The 21,933-nt window shown below is 38.5% G+C and overlaps 1 protein-coding gene across 3 annotated transcripts in view; it reads right to left on the reverse strand.

The window, feature by feature from the left end:
* Positions 1-21,933, reverse strand: part of PTPRN2 (protein tyrosine phosphatase receptor type N2) — a 655,793-nt gene that overhangs the window by 227,441 nt on the left and 406,419 nt on the right. For all 3 annotated transcript variants that reach the window (XM_061468000.1, XM_061468001.1, XM_061467999.1), the window contains one exon: positions 14,550-14,614. In XM_061468000.1, coding sequence (XP_061323984.1) covers positions 14,550-14,614 — 65 coding nt within the window. The remainder of the gene's footprint in view (positions 1-14,549; positions 14,615-21,933) is intronic.

Raw genomic sequence — 21,933 nt, forward strand, 5'->3', positions numbered from 1 at the left:
CAGACGACACCTATCTGCTCCCAGCTTTGGCTCTTGAAACTGAAAGAAAAAAGTCCTAAAATGACAATTCAAAATTTTACACATTGATAATATTTTTTCTCTCTCTCTGTACATATATACACTATCTGTCTATCTATACATGAGGGCATCTTCCTAAGATCTTAGTTATCTGATGGACTTTTAGCATTTTTGCCTGTTTGGTATCAGCAAAGTAATGAAATTGAGCTTGTTTAGAAAAGAGACAAAATTATTTTGCACAGAAAGACAAATGTTTTAAAATGTAATGAAATACTGTCAATGTGTTTAAAAATTTGTACTGGCAGGTTCTGGCTTCTATGGGTGAAAAACTCTCTTCTGTGGTTTAGAAAAGAATGATTTTCCTCTTAGCGTTCAAATTTGCATGCCAATATACTTTGCATATAATTTACATACCATACTGTATCACAACCACTTTGTCTCTTATTGTAAAATCCAAGATCAGCTTCCAGCATTTCATAGCTAGGATTATTAAAACATTTTGTTAAGTCAAGTCTGAAGATGAGCTTTCAGCCTGATGTTCCTGGAATTGCATACTAATATGCAGGAAATGTGATCATCTGATTCAGGCACTGGATTGGGCACTGGGTCTAGTCCCAAATTTCTTACATGCCTATTTTCAAAGTGGACAATCTCATTTAGTATTTTTATAACTCAGATCCTTATTTTTAAGATAAGATAAATGATAATTTTTATTCCCTCTATTTTCTAATCTTGCCTTTTTGAGTGATTATCTGTAATCACTCAAAGGCACAGTTTTTTCTGTCACTCTGTGTGTGGGCAGGTACCCAGTGAGATCCCAGTTCTGTATAGAAAGCATTACTGTGATGCCCCCGTTGATCAAAACTACTCAACCTTTTTGCAACTAAATGATTTATGCAAAAAAATAACAATCTGCTACAGGATGATTTTTTTTTTTTTCATAGATCCAGTTTTAGGGACACTTTGCATTGGGATTTTTTTTTTTTTTCATATGAAAGACATGATTTTTGGCTAAAGTTCGGGTAACAAAGTTTTACCACCACCTTCAGTTTAGTGTCACAGCACTCCTATGGGAAACCAGATCTTCACCCATTTGACTCAAAACAAGGATCTCAGTATGAACCAGGAGCTATGTTGAACATGCACCTGTCCCAGTTCTCCTAAAGTATCTGGAATAACAAAATATCTACAGAAAATGAAACAATTCCATGAGGCCATTATCCAGTGTAGCCGATGAGGTTTAGCCCACATAGAACAGCAGTGCAGAAAATCAGGGTCTCCCTCCTTCTGCACAAGGACCTACACCTATACTCTGCCCTCACCATTGCATTTCTAGCATGAAAAACTAGGAAAAGACTTTATTTCATACAAATGGCAAACCAGCAAAGCTCCACAGTGTCAAAAAGCTCTGCAGTGCACAGAACCGTACCCTGATGAGCACTGCTAGGTGTATATATGGTACTTTTGTGGGAAAAGTCAGAGCGCACATCCTGAAGCTTCCTGTGATACTTCTGTAACGTGAAGTAGCAGCCCCCTGCAAGGGACCCAGCTGAGGGCCATGAAGCACCTGAAGTCTCTTTACCTGTGGCAAAACCTCAAGGACATCACTTAAGGCAATGCACCTCAAACAGCTAAGATAGGTTGCAAAAGTTAGGTGTGTGAACAGTCACACTGTACTGGATAAATTGCTTGCAAGTAGCACTGTATTACTTATCTCCAGATACTACCTTAAGCTGTATCATGGCTTAATGCTTCTCTGATCAATAGATCGTCATTGTAATCTCTCTACTTAAGACAAACTCAAAATCAGCATTTCAGTAGAAGCTAAAGATTTGATCTCTTTTCCTAAATATTCATCGATTGTAGCCACAGTTACTTGTATATGAAGAATTCCCAATTTTCTCCATGATGAAGCAGTTGCTATTTACTCAAAAATTAACAGCACAACGTATAAGAATGTGAAGTGAATAAAGAAGAGCTTGGATAAAGTTGTGCTGCCTAACCTCAGTGCAGACTGCTACTGTTATGCTGCAGAACATGAACTTTGCAGAGTTATTTTAGTGTCTTGGGAAAAAGCAAAGAGGAAAAAAGGTAGCTCTGGTCCTAAGCACCACTCTGGTCAAATGGGTAACAGTTAAGAGGGGCCATTAACGCTCTCAGGCGTACATCTTGATAGTGCACAGGTAGCACTGGAAGAATGAGCAACTATTTTAGGAACAAATAATGGGATTTTCCTGAAAATATCTAACTCCCTTACGTTATCTGGCACCTGTGTGACAGACACCTGTATGCTGCTGAACACCCATCTGCTATATACTATATATGTAACGTACATTTCATTTTCTTCAATTTTTTTTTTTTTAGCTTGGCAAACTAGTTGATTAGGAAGATAAATTCTCTGAAAAACATTTTGGGCAAAGATGCCAGCACAGATTGTACAGTAAAATATATCAGGTCTGCCAATACATGCACACCATGCTCGGCAGGCTGCTTATATTTGCCTCTCGATTTATTGCACAAATTACTGGAATTCTGAAATAGAACAAGCCATGTCTTCATATTTCTATTTGGTACAGATTTGATAATGAAGGGACGGAACCTCCTCAACAAGCAATATTTGTATTCTAGCTATTCTTTTTTCTGGTCAGTAAGAATATCCTCTCAGAGCAGTGTCTGCTTATCTTTTCTTTCTACTCCCTCATGCTATAGGCAATATGGCTGAATGCTGCTGATATAACTTTTGTCCAGTTTTAAGTCTAAAAAAGTTACCTTTTGTATGACAATTTCACCAGGAATTAAATAAACCCACTGATGGTATTTTGAGTTTTGAAAGGACTGAGTCACATATCGCATGTGTGCGCACAGCCATCAGTGGCTGGATGAAACTGTCTAGGGTCCAGTAGTATTCACAACTCTGCTAGGTAGATCTCAAAAAAACACAATACCCTTCCATGGGAGGATGTATTCATATATATACATTCAGTTAGTTGAAAGACTAGTCCCTTAATGATATATTTACTTTTAAAAAAGGTCATAAGCCCCCCCAGGAAGTCCTAGGCAGGACAAGAGATTATGTACACCTACTGAGTTCAGTAATAATAATATTGCTAAATAATGTCAAGACAGACACTTTACTATTTATTTTTTTTTTTTTTAGGATGGGCCAGGTTTTTGTACTAGTGTTGACAAAAAGTATCAAGAAATATTTTCAACTGAATATTTCAACAGACAAGTATATTAATTGAACATATTAACTTATACAGAAAACATAATACTCTCACTTCTGGATGAGCTATGATACACTTTATATGGTATGCTTTTTATGCTTTATATGTTCTCCAGTAACAGCCTGACTCTTCAATTCAGTGCACAGTACACAAAACAGAAGTTAGCTCTTCTGGTTGTGCATATGCACGCACAGATACATAGATACACACATAAAACCCTAAAGGAATATACTGCACTTATCTTCTTCCCATTTTTAGATCATACATATTTCATTAAGCTTCATGCAGAGTGTCTTCTGATTTATGGTAATTGTCAACAAAAGCAAAAAAATGCCGACAATTTTAACCCTGCAGTACTGAGGATTTAAGTGGGATAAAATTAAAATGTTTAGGGGGAAAAAAACCCAGAACACCCTCAGCCCCTGGGAGCCTGACCCTTGAGACGTTGTCAATTTTTTATTTTATTTTATTGTGTTTGTTGTCTGCAGAAGCAGATGCCAGCAGCAACATCTGATGTACCGGACACCTCCAGTGTTATCCCAGCATGCTCATGGCCTGAAGGATTTGGAGTGAGACTAATTTCCATATCAAACCCAATTTAGATGAAACATCTTGGTTTAAAAAAAAAGAAAAAAAAAGAAAAAAAGCCAGCGCATCAATAGCCCCTTGATTAGATTTTCATCTCCTGAGCAGACAAATATGAATATTTATTACCATGAATGCAGATTTCCCTCTTTCCATTGCTCTGATCTTGAATATTACCCACTGCTAATTTTTATGAAAATTTGAGCAACATAATGTTTTCACATAAACTGACAGTTCTTGAGATAATCCCGTTATTGTTTGGTGGGAAATGACAGTTTCTGCTTATTCATGTGTTAACGAGGGATTAAATATTGTTTTTCATCACCATAATCTAAGATGGACTGGAAATTAAAATTCGAACATTGTGCATTAGCAGAGCTTTGAGGACCAGAATTTGTTTGCATTCACTTAGTAAAGATCTGTAAATTAACAGTTTAACAATCAAGAGAAATCAGTACCATAAAACCAGCACTGATGTTTGTAAAATGAAGTCATTACTTGCTAAAGGTAAAGAGTCAGAGAGAGAAATAGTTCGCAAAATGACATCCCTTTGCAAGAGCAAAGTGCACAGCAAACTGTTGTCAGCTGCAGTGGTCCCCGGGCACTAAATGGACTAGGTAATTTTTCTGTGGCAGAGAAGCATGTCCCTTTTTCTTGTCACAGGTTCTGATACTCAAACACTTGACGTGCTTAGATCGCATTGAAAAATAGCTCCATGATGGATCTATCTGTAGCACTAAAAGCAGTTATACTGACCAAGGAGCTGTTTTCATGCATGCCAAAGTGCTGTGCTTGTGCCCTATCCAGGTCTTGGCATGCAGCACATAGATGCATATAGTTCTTCACTGAAATGGGTGTTTTGCTGGAGCTGCAGTATATAGCTATAAAGGATCAGTTATTTCCTTCATGCTTGTGCCTAGTGCCCAGCAATGCAAATCAGTGACACTTACGTGTACCAAAGTGAAAATAAAGACCTATCAGTGACGTTCTGCAGTTCAGGAGCCATTACATTGTTTTTTCTACAGAAGCTTTCAGTTACCAATTCAGTTAAGTAGGTTTTCAATTCTGTTAAAAAAGCCCCAACATTTCCCTTTAATATTAGCCAAAGTGCAAATAAAAGAAACTAGTTAGTGAAAACAAAACTTAGTCAAAGCAACTCAAACATCTGCCTAACCAAATACTGAAACTATCTTATCAGGATAAATCTTGCTGATTCCTAGAAAAAAGGAACAAGATTGAGCTTCCACAAAACTAATTTAATAGGAATCCTCATGCTTTCATTTAGAGCCTTATTAAAAATATACTAAAATGTGATTTTATATGTATAGCACATAAAGCTTTGCATCCTGAAGGGTGCTGAAGTGATGGGCATTCAGCAGCGATACAGCGATGTTGCCTCTGAGGGTGGAAACTTAACAATGTACAAGTGTAAAACTGTTCTGGGCCGGGTGAATAAGAATGTGTTACCAAATCCTCAGCCTTCCCAGAAAGAGAACAGATCTTGGGTTTTACAGCCTAGAACTAAGGAACCTACAATAAATGGCACAGCAATTCTCGCAACTACATGGAAGAAAAAAAGTCACTGCCTGCAACTGAAGTTTGAGTTCTGAGGAAAATACACACCTTTAACACCTGTGCTGCAAAGCAGACTGTACTGAAACTGCCTGCTGTCAATAGTCCCTGGCCTTGATCTTAGACTTGGAAGCAAAATGCTCTAGAAGAGTACTAGCTGGCACAGGACATAATGTAAGTGACCATGCCAACACCAAAAAAGGACAGAGGAATGTGAGACCATGACATGCTCTATGCCTGTTCTTGTTTAGTTTACTAATGCAGATGTAAGTATAAGGCTCCTGATGCCAGGGATTTGTACAGAAATGTTGGATGTCTGATGGCTTGCATCTTAGCCCAAGACACTTACTCTCCTGTGCTTATATAATGAGGAAGCATGCGTTGTCCTGAAAATGAGAGGGCTGATAGACTGGGATCTGCCACCTCTTCCTCTCTTCAAATAGTTAAATCTGTGTTTGAGATTGCTTGAAATCCACATTTTCCTGCCAGGATCAAGCTCTTGACTGGAGGTGGAAGAATCTCCCTTCTCACAATTTCTGACCAGCTCTATCACCCAAACTTCAGACAGTTAAACAGAATCTAATCTTAATCTATAGTTTTCTCAGCCAAACCATTGCACCATTGAAGATTTTGTTTTCCTTTCAGTCATAATGAACTGGCGGCTGGTAGAAAGAGGATGTTGAATTTCATGAATCAGTACAATCACATTCTCCTATATAAAGGTCCTGCATACCTTCTTTATGAATATATCAAATGCAGACTGCCAAAACATAGGGTACATTAATTTTTAAGCAGAATTACCCCGCAGTTTGCTTAATGTAGTTGGTGCCAGTATCTAAATCTTTCCTCTACAGATCTATAACGGATTGTAAAAGAAACTGTGCTTTAAAAACAACAGCATGACACGGCCTAAAACCAAGGCAAATCCTTACAACAAACATATGTTACTTTTTAAACAGAACAATGTTAAAAAAGACAAAAAAGAAGCAACACTGGTAGGACGCATAAGTTCCTGAAGCCACAAGGCAAACCGTATCTTGTTTCATTTTACATGATACTGAATAAAAATTGAATTGCTATGGTTGCCATGGCAACTGCCACATCACTTGGCACTTCTGCTCCTTTAAATCACACAGTGCTACTGTAAAGGAATTCATGAACCAACATGACACTTGAATACTTGTGCTTTTTATACTGTTTCAGGAGGAAAACATAAATCAATATAGATGGATAGTTGTCTCAGAAAATCAGGTTTGTTGTATTTTTCTTAACATTATAATCTCCTCATTTCCTTGTCGTGTTCTTTAGAAATTTATAAAGAAGGTGGAGGGCGTTGTCACAATCAGAGCACATGAAAAGAAATTACTGATGACACCTGATTTCCAAACTGAAGCTGTGACCTGTCATTCAGATGTCAAAATGACTCTGCTATGCAATATTCAAATCAAATACAAGGGATAAACATTGGAACTTTGCCCCTCCACAACCAGAGATGGTGTGATATGTGACAGTAGACAGTCTCAGCAGCATTCAGGCATCTCTTTAAACTTATCAGTGTCTTAAAAGGAAAGACTGACTATATACTTCAAGCTAAGCATATTCTAAATATTTGCAGAGTTGGGGCCATGATTTTTATTGTTTTAGTATGTTCTGCATATAATACGCAGTCACAGAATGTATATGACAAAATAATGTAGTAAAATGATATACATATTCATACTGTTTATTTTTTGTTTTTATTTTGCTGTTTATTAACACTCTGGATGCAATTTATTTGAAAAGCAGCCCTCTAGTGGGCTATGTACCATAATGAATAGTTAATAAATAGCATTAACATTATATCTAAGTATTAGCTAAAATGCATTTTGCAAAAACATACAAGATCTTAAATAAATGAGCCATACAGCTTCATCATTCTCTTTGGAGAAATTTAATGTTCTGTTTAGCTGTATTCCTTAAAGCTCTTGAAGCATTACTTCAAAACACTACTCTATGGCTAACTTCTGATTAGCATCAGTTTACTATATTTGTATACATGTATACAAAGCTGTAATAGTGAGATATTATTCACTGTCAGTAAAACTCCATAAAAGTAGTATATTACTGGTAGCATTTTATGTAAAATATAATATATGATTTTTTTAGGGTTACACAGCATTAGAATTTATAATTTGAGGGAGGGAGGGTAAGGGGATAAGGTAAATTTTCCTCATTGTACCTTCACCAAGCATATTTCTAGGACTGCATTCCTTAAATTTTCATTTAATGTTATTTTTCTTATTCGTATATATAGCCTTAAAGTTACATGCCTTAAAGCAAACAGACCATCTGTGACCTGATGTATACCTTGCCCATAGCAACATAAGTTGCTCCAAAACACTGTCGTCCTGGAAATCTCTGCTCAACTGCTAATCAACACATCCACAGCGATCAGCAAAAGCCAACAGCAAGAGCTGTCTGACGGATCTCCAGTCCCAGATTTCACGCAACGGGAAGAAATGCATGTGCTGATCTCCAAGCCATAGGTTTTGTAGGAAAAGATGCTGAAAGTAGGCTCCCAGAAAAAGCCTTCCCTGGTGTCCTCTGGTCTAAGACTGTTTACATTGTAAGACAGAGGTATATTCCTTCATATTCACCTGTGCTCCAGTTCAGCCTAATTAGTTCTAGTAAGAGGAGGGTGGGTTTCAATGGAAGTTGAAAAACTTAGCTCTGACTTGGGTTAAAACTTGAGTATTTATGTGTGCACAGCTGCTGATCCTACACTGTGTCAGTGTCAGAGTTGCAGCTGCTGATCCTACACTGTGTCAGTGTCAGAGTTGCCTTACTTGGGTGAGAATACAGCATCCCCTCTTATCCCAGAGTCCCTCTGAGCTTCAGATAAGGAGCATTTGCTGATTGCCAAGATGTCTTTTTAAGAAAAGCAGCTGGAGTAGATCCCAGGCTCATTTGGTCTTCACAAGCCAAAAGCCAACCCTTAGCATTCTATCTAGTAGTTGGAAAAGATCAGAGAAAAATGATGCCTTATTCTTCAACAACTGCAAATGATTTGTCAGGTTCTGCACACATATTTTTTCATGGATTTCCATACAATTCTGGGCAAAATCTGGATATACAGACATTAATGACAAAATCTGGCAACATTAAGGAAGATACTAAGTTAGAAATCTGACTCCTTCCTCAAAAAGGCTTGCCCATCACTGGAAAGTCTGCCTTATCATGTCCTCTAGCTTCAGTAGAATTTTTAAATGCAGTTTTCTTTATGCAACATCAACATAATTCCACACCTATCAAAATATCTCTAAATGAGAATATCCTGAAACATGTCAAAATATCACTACTCTATTTTAGAACATCTAGAGGTATGACAGTGTTCATTGCACATATATTTTGGGTTGTTTCCATTTGGTTTAGAAAAAGTATTCTCATTCTTATGTCTAACATATGAGAACCATGAATCAAATGCTGCAAATGGTTCCAGTTCTAGTGATCAGTGTATTATGTACAACCCTATTAGGAAATCGAGAGTTAATTTAAAACAACATGCTCCGGAGTGGGTGTTGTTTTACCAGCTCAAGACATAAACAGTGCCATTCCCTTGGTTTGTTTCAGGCCTCGATTCAGGTAATCTGTTACTCAAATCACAGACTCTTAGCCTCCAAAACCTGATTTGAATCATTACTCTTTCTTGAGCCATTGGAGAGCCTGACCTGTTGTTATCTGAAATTGTGGCTGAACACTAATTTCAGTCAAAAGCTGGAGAATCAATTATCTTTTCCATGCCATAGTAACTGGATTTGAACCATTATTTGAAATTCTCTTAAAGTGAACCAAAGAGTCCAGTCACAGCCAATCTTAGCGTGGAACTGAAAAATACTCTGCTTTTATGGCAATACAAAAGTACTTACGTGAAGATAAAGAAGTGGTTAAGTTCCTAAAGGATGTGGAAAGAATTCGGGGTTACTCACTGACTTCAGTGCAAGGCTGAGGTTCATGATGTCTGCTGAGCTTCCTTGGGCTGCAGCTGGGCACAAGTCCAGCTGGACCAACATTTGCATGATACTTGGGCTCCTGACACTGCTGAATACTGTACTCAGCAGCAGTCAGGTGGAACTGCACTGCTACTAAGCAGGATTTCTCTCCATGTGAGACCAAATGCTGATCCAAAGATCTTGCAGGGGTGCTCAGCTGTGCAGAGCAACAAATTCAACTCTTTTTTCTGCAAAATGCAATGGTCCACATCAAGTTGGAAAAAATAGGAGAATGGAGTTGTGGGTCCTGCTTTAAAGCTTTTCAGTATTTTTACCACTACTATGCCTCTCATTATGCAAATATACACATAGATAAACAACACTTACATTCATACCCTCACATACACTCAACTAGAGGAGGTTCTTGAACTTCTGTAGATGATCTTAGGACTTCAGAGATCTATTTCATGTGTGGAGGATCAAAAGAAAATACCTTAAGGACAATAGCAGCTTCATTGTACCTGAATAAGCAAGAAGGTGTGAAAAGCTCATGATGAATTTGCGTGGCACAAACACCATGCATCCAATGACTCAAACAAATCTTGTAAGTCTACTGTATAGGACTTCTAGAGCTGTTATAGGCATTGGAAAACTCCAAATACAAAATAAACATTTTAGGAAATATAATCCAGAGGTAGTGAGGTCTACAGCAGTGCACACATCCTCGGGACTTCAGTGTTGGTACTGTTTTCCACTACAGCAGAGTTATTCCTGGTTTCCTGAAATAACAGCCTTCTTACAAAGAAAATAGGTGTCAAAATAATCAGCACTGTGAGTGATACACAGCACATCATTCTCCAGTCCAACTCTCTGGATTCCTGCTGTTTAATATTCTGCTGGCAAATGTCAAATGTTGAGATGTATGCACTGTGGAAGTAGCAATAAGGGTCTGTTCCACAATGACCTGACAGAAAGCTCTGCTTACCTACTGTCCAGACCTACTGTCCAGTTTTGCACTGCATCATCCACATCTTCCCATGAAACATATAGAACTTTCAAGTCAACATCCTGACACATGAGCAGCTTCTGATGTTTCATCTTAGGAACTCATTTTTAATCCTGCTAAAGCAGAGCCTACCCTACGTTGACGCAATGCAGCTAGCCTCAGCTCCATCAAAAAAAACCAAAACCTCACTGAAGCTGTGGAAATCTTTTACATAACTTAAGTATGATAAACTGTATTGTAGCTGCGGTAGACTCCAGACCTATGTTGTTAATGACAACATAGCACTTATTTATGCAGTGACATAAAAGCAATTTATCAGCCCTCCCCAGACTTGACTGAATGGCTCAGTAAGCTTGGTGTGAATTTTATAATCTGTTGTTGCTTTTGAAATGCTTTTCTTGAGACAGAGAGAGAAAGCAAGAGATGGGAGAGCTCAGAGAAGTAATTTTCTTCTTCACAGAGATACGGTTTCCTTACACCACATCCAAGGCCTGAGTAGTCATTGATGATTACACATTTCTTACTAAAGCAGAAATCCGTTTTTCGTAGATCAACACCTAAACCTGATTCCACTGTCCAGAGCAGCACACGAATTATTGCTGAGCTTAGAACAGTTCCTGCATTTGTTTATACAGCAGCTTCACTTGCCACCAGTATCTCAGCTATATTTCTCTTGAGCTATTTCAGATATGAAACTTGCCATGCAAAATCAATCAGTTTCATTTTACAGACCTGCAAGTGAAGATTACATATCCATTAACTTTGTCATGAATCTCACCTACTGTCCAAGCCATTTCTCATTCTGAAACTGAAGAGTTTTTTCTAAGTACTTTTGATTTGAACATAGAATCATAGAATCATAGAATAGTTAGGGTTGGAAAGGACCCTAAGATCATCTAGTTCCAACCCCCCTGCTGTGGGCAGGGACACCTTATGCTAAATCATATCACCCAAGGCTCTGTCCAACCTGGCCTTGAACACTGCCAGGGATGGAGCATTCACAACCTCCCTGGGCAACCTATTCCAGTGCCTCACCACCTTTAGAGGAAAGAATTTCCTTCTTATATCCAACCTAAACTTCCCCTGTTTAAGTTTTAACTCGTTACATCTTGACTTTGATTTAGTTACCATTACATATAATTCCATTTCTACTGTGAAAAGAAGAAATAGACAACCTTATTTGACAAAAAGCTCCTTCAGTATGTCAAAATATGTACTTTCTATTATTTTAACACTGTTAAACACCACAGTGAGTCAAAAACAAAGTGCAAATATGGATTAACATAGGTTTAACCTGAAATAGTCTGAGTCTGATACCCTATCAACAAAGAAAAAGATTGGCTAAATCACTCCATTTTTCATGTAGGTGAGACTGCAGAAAGGTATTCGTTATGTACACAATCATATCTGATAAGACTTAGAAAGGGGAATGTACACAGCTGGGAGAATTCACATCCAACAAAATATATAAGAGCTGAATAAACGCAGGACCATCACCTTAATATTCCAAATCACTTGGTTCTCTTGCGGCTGATCACCATATCTCAGATGTAACATGGAACATATTTAGACCAGACTGTCTGCTTCCCTTTAGTTAATTCATTTTCACTTTTTGACTTCTAAGAATACATATTGGGCAGATTGTAAGGTATGAACTTCTGTCAAAGTATTAATCCATGTAGTATCACCAGGGTTATTTTTACAGCTATGATAGACTAAATCACAGTATCACAGTATGTTAGAGATTGGAAGGGACCTCGAAAGATCATCTAGTCCAATCCCCCTGCCAGAGCAGGAACACCTAGATAATGTTACACAGGAATGCGTCCAGGCGGGTTTTGAATGTCTCCAGGGAAGGAGACTCCACAACCTCCCTGGGCAGCCTGTTCCAGTGTTCCGTCACCCTCACTGAGAAGAAGTTTCTTCTCAAGTTTAAGTGGAACCTCTTGTGTTCCAGTTTGTACCCATTACCCCTTGTCCTATCATTGTTTGCCACTGAGTAGAGCCTGGCTCCGTCCTCGTGACACTCCCCCTTTATATATTTATAGACACTGATAAGGTCACCCCTCAGTCTCCTCCAAACTATAGAGACCCAGCTCCCTCAGTCTTTCCTCATAAGGGAGATGTTCCACTCCCTTAATCATCTTTGTTGCCCTGCGCTGGACTCTCTCCAGCAGCTCCCTGTCCTTCTTGAACTGAGGGGCCCAGAACTGGACACAATACTCCAGATGCGGTCTCACCAGGGCAGAGTAGAGGGGAAGGAGGACCTCTCTCGACCTACTAACCACCGCCCTTCTAATACACCCCAGGATGCCATTGGCCTTCTTAGCCACAAGGGCACAGTGTTGGCTCATGGTCATCCTGTTGTCCACTAGGACCCCCAGGTCCCTCTCCCCTACACTGCTTTCTAACAGGTCGTTCCCCAACCTATACTGGAACCTGGGGTTGTTCCTGCCCAGATGCAGGACTCTACACTTTCCCTTGTTATATTTCATCAAGTTACTCCCTGCCCAACTCTCCAGCCTATCCAGGTCTCGCTGGATATATGGATGTGAGTTCTCCAATGTCTTTTGCTAAACTAAGCACACGAAAGAGACTGGGGAGAGTTCTAGCCTAAGAATTTGTCTATTTTTTACAGTTCTATCAGCTGTTCTTGAAAAAAAAAAAAAGCTAGGAAGTCCTCAAGGCTCTATCTCCAGTACATCTTTATACTACCATGGTTACAACAACCTCATTAATACAATGTGGATTAATGATGCATTGAACAGGTGACAACTTCTTGCATTTCAAGCAGCCACCAAAAGTGCTTTCTTTCCCCATTGCCCTCATACAAGAAAACAATTCATTTAAGAGTAAGCATCTGAAGTGAAGTGGGCATTCCTTTTCCAGGTGACACAGAAGTCAACTAAAATCCATTCAGTGACTGGAATAGGACAAAATATATGGAGTTATTTCATTAGCATAAGGAGTGCTGTTGTGTAAATTTTTACTTGATGGGGCTTCCACAGTCTGTGACGCAGTCCTGGTTCTCCTGTTATTCAGAAGAAGACAGGGCTTGTGGATAAGCCAAATGCAAGTTTTACTCTGCCTTGAAGGCAGGACACAGACTGAGGCATACAGCCATGCTACAGGTTATACTTCCTAGCTCTTAAGGTTATGCACCCTTGGAACCTCAACTGGAGTAAACTGCTCCAGTTAAGGAGATATGCTGGTTTCCCTTTCCTGATTATTTCACCTACATTTGTTTGCAAGTTTTAATTCTTATAGCTTTGACCCTAAGCATCAGTGTTGGTACCTCTTCAGGAGCAATTCTTTTAATAATGTGAATAAAGTTACACAAAGAACCTCAGAAATCCTGGCTAAGTTCTCAGGCAGGAACGGATAAAAATGATAAATACAAAAATCTAAAATCAGTAAAAAAAGAAAAAACCCTCAAATTCCTTCAGTATATTACAAGTTATTAATTCATTGTTCTTAATACTGAGAATAATGTAATCATAATAAAAAGGCATTTGCCTAGCTCTGTGAGCATTCACCACTAGCAAAATTACTTAAATGAAAAGGAAAAAAAAAACCAAACATAACTGTGTACACAAAATTAGCACGAGAATTAGCAATCACAGTGGTTCATACAAGTTCCTTAGCAGATCACATAGTTTTTATTAATAAATGATGAACTGCTTAGTGGATTTTTTTCTTAGTGATATCACCATAATAACAGACACGTTTTATTTATGTTTCAAGTTACATCCAAAATAAGCAAGTCATTCGCTGTCAGATTCTGTCTAACGTCTGAAAACACTTTACCCCAAATTTAAGCTTTCGTTGATCTAGATGAGATAGCACTCCCTAAAAACCAAAGGGAATAACTTCAAAAATTCAGTTGCTGTGCTTATCTTTGGGGATTTTGCTCCTGTGATACAGCAAAGCCAAAACCTGCTTTTCTTAAAGTCGGCTGCACTTTTCTCATAAGGATGGGTTTTTTTTTTCCTCTATGGAACACAGTGCTATTTGTGCAGCAGATTGTATTTTGACAGACGCAACTGTATCATAAAAAGGCCCTTAGCACTATCAGACTGGCTGCTCACAAACGTTTAGAAGCTCCAGGACTTCTTAAAAAAAAACAACAATTAAAATGTTTTTGAGAGTGTAAAATGCCTCCAAGCCACTTACCTCCCCCACACCAGTTTGCAGAATTTTCAGTCCAGTTATCTTTTCAAGCTTGTCTTTGTTTACGGCTGTAAGGAAAATTAAGACAGAGTTACAGGAAATCTGGAATATGCCTGATTTTGCAGCATTTAGAATATAACCAACCCTCTTTCCTCCATCAATAAATTCATAACTGTTCCTAGGTATACCATCTATGGAATACCTTTTCCTGATAGCAACTCTGCTAGTGAGTTTTCTGAATGCATAGGTAGGCCATTGATTATTCATTATTATGCAAAAAATAGAAAAAGAGAAACTAATTCTAGTTCTCTCGTAAACACAGTACAACACACATTTAACACATATACACAATATGTTTGGACAATTCTCTTCAGTGAAAACTTCCCACTGTCCTCCTTGTAGTGAAGGTGCAGGGCAGCACCTTAACATAGCAACAGCACTGTCACTGTAGTGCAATTCACAACAAACTCTCACATAGCAGGTAAGATAGTTTATTTCACAAATAGGGGTTCAATGCACAATGTTTTATTTTTTAGAAATTTAGGGTTTTTCCCTTTTATCAACTTGGATGTCAGCAAAACCATTCAACACAAAGAATAAAGTAATCCAGCATAAACCAGCTAAATGCAAAATAGAGGTGCTAACACTAAGACTACATGTGTATTTGCAATCCAAACATGCCCAGGGCATGAACATGAGCACTGTCTTACTATCGCCTGTACTTTTAAATCATGACTATGGTCTCCAAATGATTTTGGCCCACTAATATTTGCACCAAAAAAATTACCAACCACAGTTCTGGGAACAGCACAAGGATGAGATTATTCTCATCTTGGGGCATAGGTATGGTCATCTTGTTTTACATAGGAAGATTTTAACCTTCTAAAGATAAACTGTGCCAGTTGGACTCATGGCCAAAACCCAGGTACCTGGCTGGATTTATTTATGAATAGAAATGAAGCCCTGCAGCCTTGTTAAGCTCTTCTACCTTTAGCTGTCTAGTCATCAACTATGTAATTCAAGTGAGTCATCTAAATTCTCTCTGCAGTCAGTGGAAAGGGATGGACATTTAATACAATGAGTCATCTCGCATTATCTTAAACACATCTGCAGGCACCTATCTATTTCCTTTGATTACGGAAACAATTTGGATAGACCAGGCTTCTCAACTGAAGTTGCTTGCAGAAAACATTCCTACCAGAAATGACAAGAAGTGTGCTACAGCATATTGTACACTGGAAATTTACATTAAAATACTGAAAGGATTCTTTTTTTAATTTGCAAAAAAGACTTTTGAATTGTTGCAGTTCTAAGCATATTCAAAACAGTAGAGATTATAGCAGACAATCCTCAGAAGCAGTATTACTGTGAATTGATACTTTAGTTTGTCCAAAGTGCCATACAAATGACTCACATTTATTTCAGAGGCAAGTTGTGTCATTAGGGCTCAATCTCACCTCAAATATCCAAACCGTGAAAAGATTGAGGTAGGAGTGTTTATGTGCAAAGATTCAAGAAGTAAAACCTCAAGAAATTCTAATACCAAGAAACTTTCCTGTCTGCCTTCAGCAAGGGATGAATATTGTCCATGATTTAAATGGAGTGGAACGTTCTGTCCACCTTTTAGACTCACATAGCTTTTTTTTTTTCTTTTTCATATGCTAGCAATTAAGCAGATAGCAACATGGATTCCCAAGTTAAGAAAGCTTAAACACATTTTGCTGAATGATAGCCTAAAAACTACATGCACTACTCACATACCTAATACTTCTGCAATGCTTTATACATTCACAAATATATTTATTCCACCTGGAGTAACAAGGATCACAAGAGAAAAAAAGAGAGTTGCCTGGACCATGCAATTTGAGACTACATTTTCACTGTGTTGTATAGATGTTGTGCAGTACGGATTTCCAAAAGCAAGTAAATCTTTGCAAACAAGCTTACTATTTGGCCTTGAGTACTCTGTACTCTGGACTGTGTACTCTGAACTTTGTACTGGACTTTATACTCTGGATTATTTTGCTTCACTGATGGCTGATGGCCTGCAACGTCATGTAACAAGATTCACTCTTTCGGACGTACCATTTCGTTGCAAAGGTGTGCCATGCTACCGCACTGATACCTCACACCCAGCATACATATTAAAGGTAGATTTCTACCAAATGTAAAAATCTAGAAAAAAGATTGATAAATCTTTCCTGTTATAAAAAACAGACAGCTCCACAGCTCCTCCAAAGAAACTGAATGGTCCAATAAATTATTCTCTTGTAGCTTAGAATAAAGAAAACTGCGCAGCAGAGTGCAAATTAAACAGGTATAAGTAAAGAACAAAGCTTAAATCCTAGGGCATAATTTCCTACCACATGAACAATTAATAGAAAATACTGGGTCTGCTGAATCAGTAAATTTTATAATTACAATTACATATTTGACCTCCTTTTCATAGGTTTCCTGCAGACTTTATTTATTGATGCTTTAATTTTAAAAACAGAAAAAGTTTACTTAACACCCCCCTTTCCCCCTTGATATCGCCTAAAACACAAAGGACATCTCTGACAGCCATGCTAACGCAAACCCTGCCAAAATTAGGAGGCATGAAGGCACACCGTGCTATTGATTAAATCATAACCTCAAAACGGTCAAGCTCTGGCACTGTCAAATTACAGAGCGAGACACAGCAGAGTCTCCGGCATGTTCACTCCAGGCATGTACAGGAGCATATTTTAGCTAACCTTGAACTCCACAAGCAGTTCAGGAAGGTGAAGAAATTCTGTCAAAAATGGTGCTGAAGCTGAAGCAGCAAGAAAATATCAAGCAGCTGCTTCAAGCTGCAGAACAGTGAATATAATTACTTAACTTTTACTATGCATAACTATAATTGAGAATTTAAGACAATAAAACATAGCTGTTAACCTATAGACAGATGAAGAAGTGGTGGGAAAATAAATTCAGATATTAAGAACAAATTACTAATCCTTTGAAAACTAGCACAAATTTTTTTTTTTAAAGTAAATTAGTGTACTATCTGCTAGCTTTTATTCCAATACAAATATACAGCAGGAGATATTTCTATTACAAATTTTATGAACTGGAAATGGTAATTCTGGGTAACATGGTATATTGCACATTCCAAAGTTGATTTTTTAGTTTAAAGTCCTGAAGTCAAAATGGAGAACGGACAAACTCATCAGTAAAGAGGCATAATAAAAAAAAATATTAAATAAAAAAGAAAAAAAAACCCAAAACAACACAATCCTAGTTAGCAACATATAAATCCCTTTTTTAATCTTCCACTGAAACAAAAAGGGCTTCCAAACACACAAAAAAGGAGGCCTTTAAATTAAATTCACTAGATGAAGGATATGCAAATTACCTGAAGAAGCGGAGTCCTATAATGTTCTCAAAATTCTGCAATAGCCCATTTAATTAGTATTTTAATTTATCAGAAGAATTCTTTGCACTTGACAATTTATGCAGTATTCCATATAATTAAGCACGTAGCTACAGTGGAATAATTTTGCCTACTCTCTGTATACCAGTTATTTTAACCTGAAAGAATTTGTGGAAGTCTCTTCTGTGATCTAAATTACAATGGGGACAATTTAATGGCTTTGCTCTATTAGAGAGCATGATGAGGGTGTCACTGAATGTTTAAAGGTAGGGATTGTCACTGTTCATAGCCTCCACTAACCTGAGGGATGTCTGATGTGTTTTCTGAGAGCTAACATTTACTTCCTTTAGCAAAGGTATCTATCAGTGGCATAGTCAGGAATAGAAGTGCCTAGTTTTGTAGTTGGCAGTTTGGTGTCCACTGGTTATTATGAGAAGCAGGTTATACAGGGCTTCAAGCAGACCTCCAGTGTCATTATAGCACTTCTGGAAGAAGGAAGCCCTGAGAAACGAGTGATCCACAGAGGTCTGCTGTAAAGCAGGTTGCAACTCTGACTTACTTGTGGGAGCACAGACTGGCACAAGCAAGATGAGGGAAGGGTATATGCAGGAGGCTTCCTAAATCTGTTTCTTGTGCTACTGCAGGATTTACCTGCTCCAGAGAAGAAACCATCCTTAAATATGAAAAGTATTTGTGGAAAGATGGCATCATTCACAAGGAAACCTTATCTTCCTGCTGTGCATCTGACTTTGAGAGTGTGCTGTATTTAATTAAATGTAGGGGGGGAAAAAAATACTTAGAGACATACAATTCTCCTGATGTCTATTACATGCCCATTTTAGAATAAGACAATTCATGCCCTAGACTCGCTAACTATATTGACTGGACCTCAAGTCAATAAAGTGATGGAGAGTAATTAATTTGGATTTCCTGTAGGCTGTCAGATGAATTCTACAATAACTGTCTTCCCATCAGCTTGTTGTAAAGCTCCTTCCATATAGCCACATTCATAAGAATTTCCCCTTTTTGAGGAAAGGAAAGGGAAAAGGAGGAAGGGAAATACAGAGAGATGATAAGTGCTTATTACAGCTTTGAAATATTTAACAAGTTTTCTAAATCTAAGACAAGCAGATGTTGCATTTATTTACATCAAGTTAGGCTTTGCTTTCTCTTCCCCTACAAAGAGCCCCCTCATAATGTGGAAAAAATATGGTGGACCAGAAAGACTGCCTTAATGTTTGGCAAAACCATGCATTGTGCCATATAACAGATATACTAAAACCTTTTTCTGTTACAATTCAATGCAAATGAATTCCCATAGTATTTGGGCTCTCTCCCTGTTGATAAGAACACAATCCCACAGTGAAACTATCTTTGTACAGTCAATGCATCTTCTAAAACTGCTGAGGCATTCACACAACTCAATGAGACTGGGACAGAGGGAAACCACACTGTCGATTCAGTGCTAAGTCCTTCCCCTTCAGAACAACCTGATGTTACATGGGTTTATCCCACCTCATCCACTTTCCTTTTATGGAAGTAATTCAGAAGTACTTTAATGAACTTTGAATTAGATATTTAGGTACAACCATTCCTTTTTGGAGCACAAGATAAACGCTCCCTGACTTTGGTGTATGTCTACAGGATGGTGCGAGGAGAACCTTTGCCCAGCCCTGGGCACTTCTTCCCAGTGGCAACAGCCTGTGAATTTGGAACAACTCTCCCTGGGCAGAAGTATTCAAGTAAGTCAGTCAAAAACAAAGCTTGCATTCAAAATGCTGCAGCTTGAAACAAAAATGAATATCTCGAGTCACCAGATACAAAAGAGAAGGGTCCCTTTACCAAATTTTACAATTCACTAGTGAGGGAGAAGTACACAGGCTGTGGGCAAAAGATATTTTGTATTCCTGTCTTTACTGGGGATGGCACATGATAGTTGCTTTGTGTATAATTTCTAGCTAACTGGCAGCCAGGCCTGGAATGAAAATGGTTGCGAAAAAGTCAAAGCTTCATAGCTGTACTAGCAACAGCCTGCTAAATATTATGTCATATTCAATTTTCAAGTAATTTTTCAAATAGTTTTAATTAGATATTGTTTCAATCTCATGTGCATTAATTCAATTTCTGATATCAACATTTCAGCTTTCAATCTGCTCAGACGCAGTACCTTGCTGCCTGGAGTAATTTAAAACATTGTTTGCATCTCCATCAATTTTGAGAGCACACATCCTTCACAACCTGCTCTAGCCAATAAAACCAGCAGACAGAAATTCAGGCCATGTTCACCACTCCCAGTGCACCTTTGCATTCTCACAGATTTTGGTACAACACAGCCAAATCTCCATGCACACAATCAAGGAATTTTCTGTCTCTGTTTGCTTTTGATTCTGTTCAAAAAATACACACAAAATCCATTTGTCAGCCAAATAGCAGGACTACATGTTGCCGTAAGAAAAAAACTTGCCCCCATACTTGAGTAGCTGGCAAGAGCTGTATGTTTTTTTTAATGGAATCACAGAATACCAAGTTGGAAGGGGACCTCAAGGATCATCTGGCACAACCTTTCTTAGCAAAAGCACAGTCTAGACAAGATGGCCCAGCACCCTGTTCAGCTGAATGTTAAAAGTGTCTTGTGTTGGGGAATCCACCACTTCCCTGGAGAGATTATTCCAGTGGCTGATTGTTCTAATTTGACAAATTTTACTCTTGTGTCCAGTCTGAACCACCCCAGGAGTATCTTGTGCCCATTTCCCCTCACCTTTTCCACACAACTCCCTGTAAAAAGGGAGAATCCATCTTCTTTGTAGCCACCCTTTAAATACTAGAACATGGTGATAAGGTCTCCCCTGAGCCTTCTTTTCTTAAGGCTGAACAGACCAAATTCTCTCACCTTTTCCTCCTGCAACAGGCTTCCCAGTCCTTTGATCAACTTTGTGGTCCTTCTTGAAACCTTCTCCAGGATGACCACATCTTTTTTTGTATAGCAGGGACCAAAATTGAAAGTAGTATTCCAGGTGTGGCCTGACAAGTACTGAGTGGGATAATGACTTCTTTATTTCAGCTCGTGACACCCTTGATGTAACCCAGCATCCTGCTGGCATCCTCCTGCCTTTGCTGCAGCAGGACCCTATTCACTCAGATTGAGATTGTTGTCTCCCAGCACCTGCAGGTCCCTTTCCAAAGAGCTGACCCCAGCCAGGTAGATTTCAGCCTGTGCTACGCTTTTGGATTATGTTTACCCAAGAACTTACACTTGTCCTTGTTGAACTTCATAACATTCTTGTTAGCCCACTCCTCCAGCCTATTCATGTCTTCCCGCAACAGGGCTCTCCCAAAGTGCCCACTTGCCCCTCAGTTTGGTATCATCAGCAAACTGTGTCAGGGTACACTTGCTCCCATCCTCCAGATGGAGGAATATATTAAAAACATGAATATATTAAACACATGAATATATTAAACAGTGTTGGGCCCACTATTGATACCTGGGGACCCCACTAGTGACAAGTTGCCAGTTTTAAGATGAACGATTTACCACCACCTTCTTGGTGCTGCCTGTCAGCCAGTTCCTTACCCATCACACAGATCACTTGTCTAGACCACTAACCAATATATTACAAAGTATCCATAACCCATTCATTCTAAACTCATTCCCTAAGGCAACATCACTTTCGCTAAACCACCTACGTCTCAGGTACCTAATGTTCCATGGTCAGATAATGTTTAAGGCTAGAGTAGCAAAGACCTGATACCTCAGGACCTCATGCAGCTGTCTGCACATAGATAAGGTATGTATTTTAAACACATACTTTCTGCCTGACCGCTTGCATTGCTTTCTTTTCAATTATCTAATAGGCGCCCAATTGTATGTTTTCCCTTAGCTGTCCTTTTGAAAGAGCTATTCTAAACTTGATATTTACATTGCAGTAAAGGAGTTTGGGATATATGTAAATAACACTTTTGTATTTCTCTGGAGCTTTTTTAATGCTGGGATCA

This window comes from Pezoporus flaviventris, unplaced genomic scaffold (assembly GCF_033815535.1).
Source record: "Pezoporus flaviventris isolate CSIRO_AGI_PZ_B2104156 unplaced genomic scaffold, CSIRO_AGI_Pfla_v1 ptg000047l, whole genome shotgun sequence".
NCBI classification, from domain to species: Eukaryota; Metazoa; Chordata; class Aves; order Psittaciformes; family Psittacidae; genus Pezoporus; species Pezoporus flaviventris.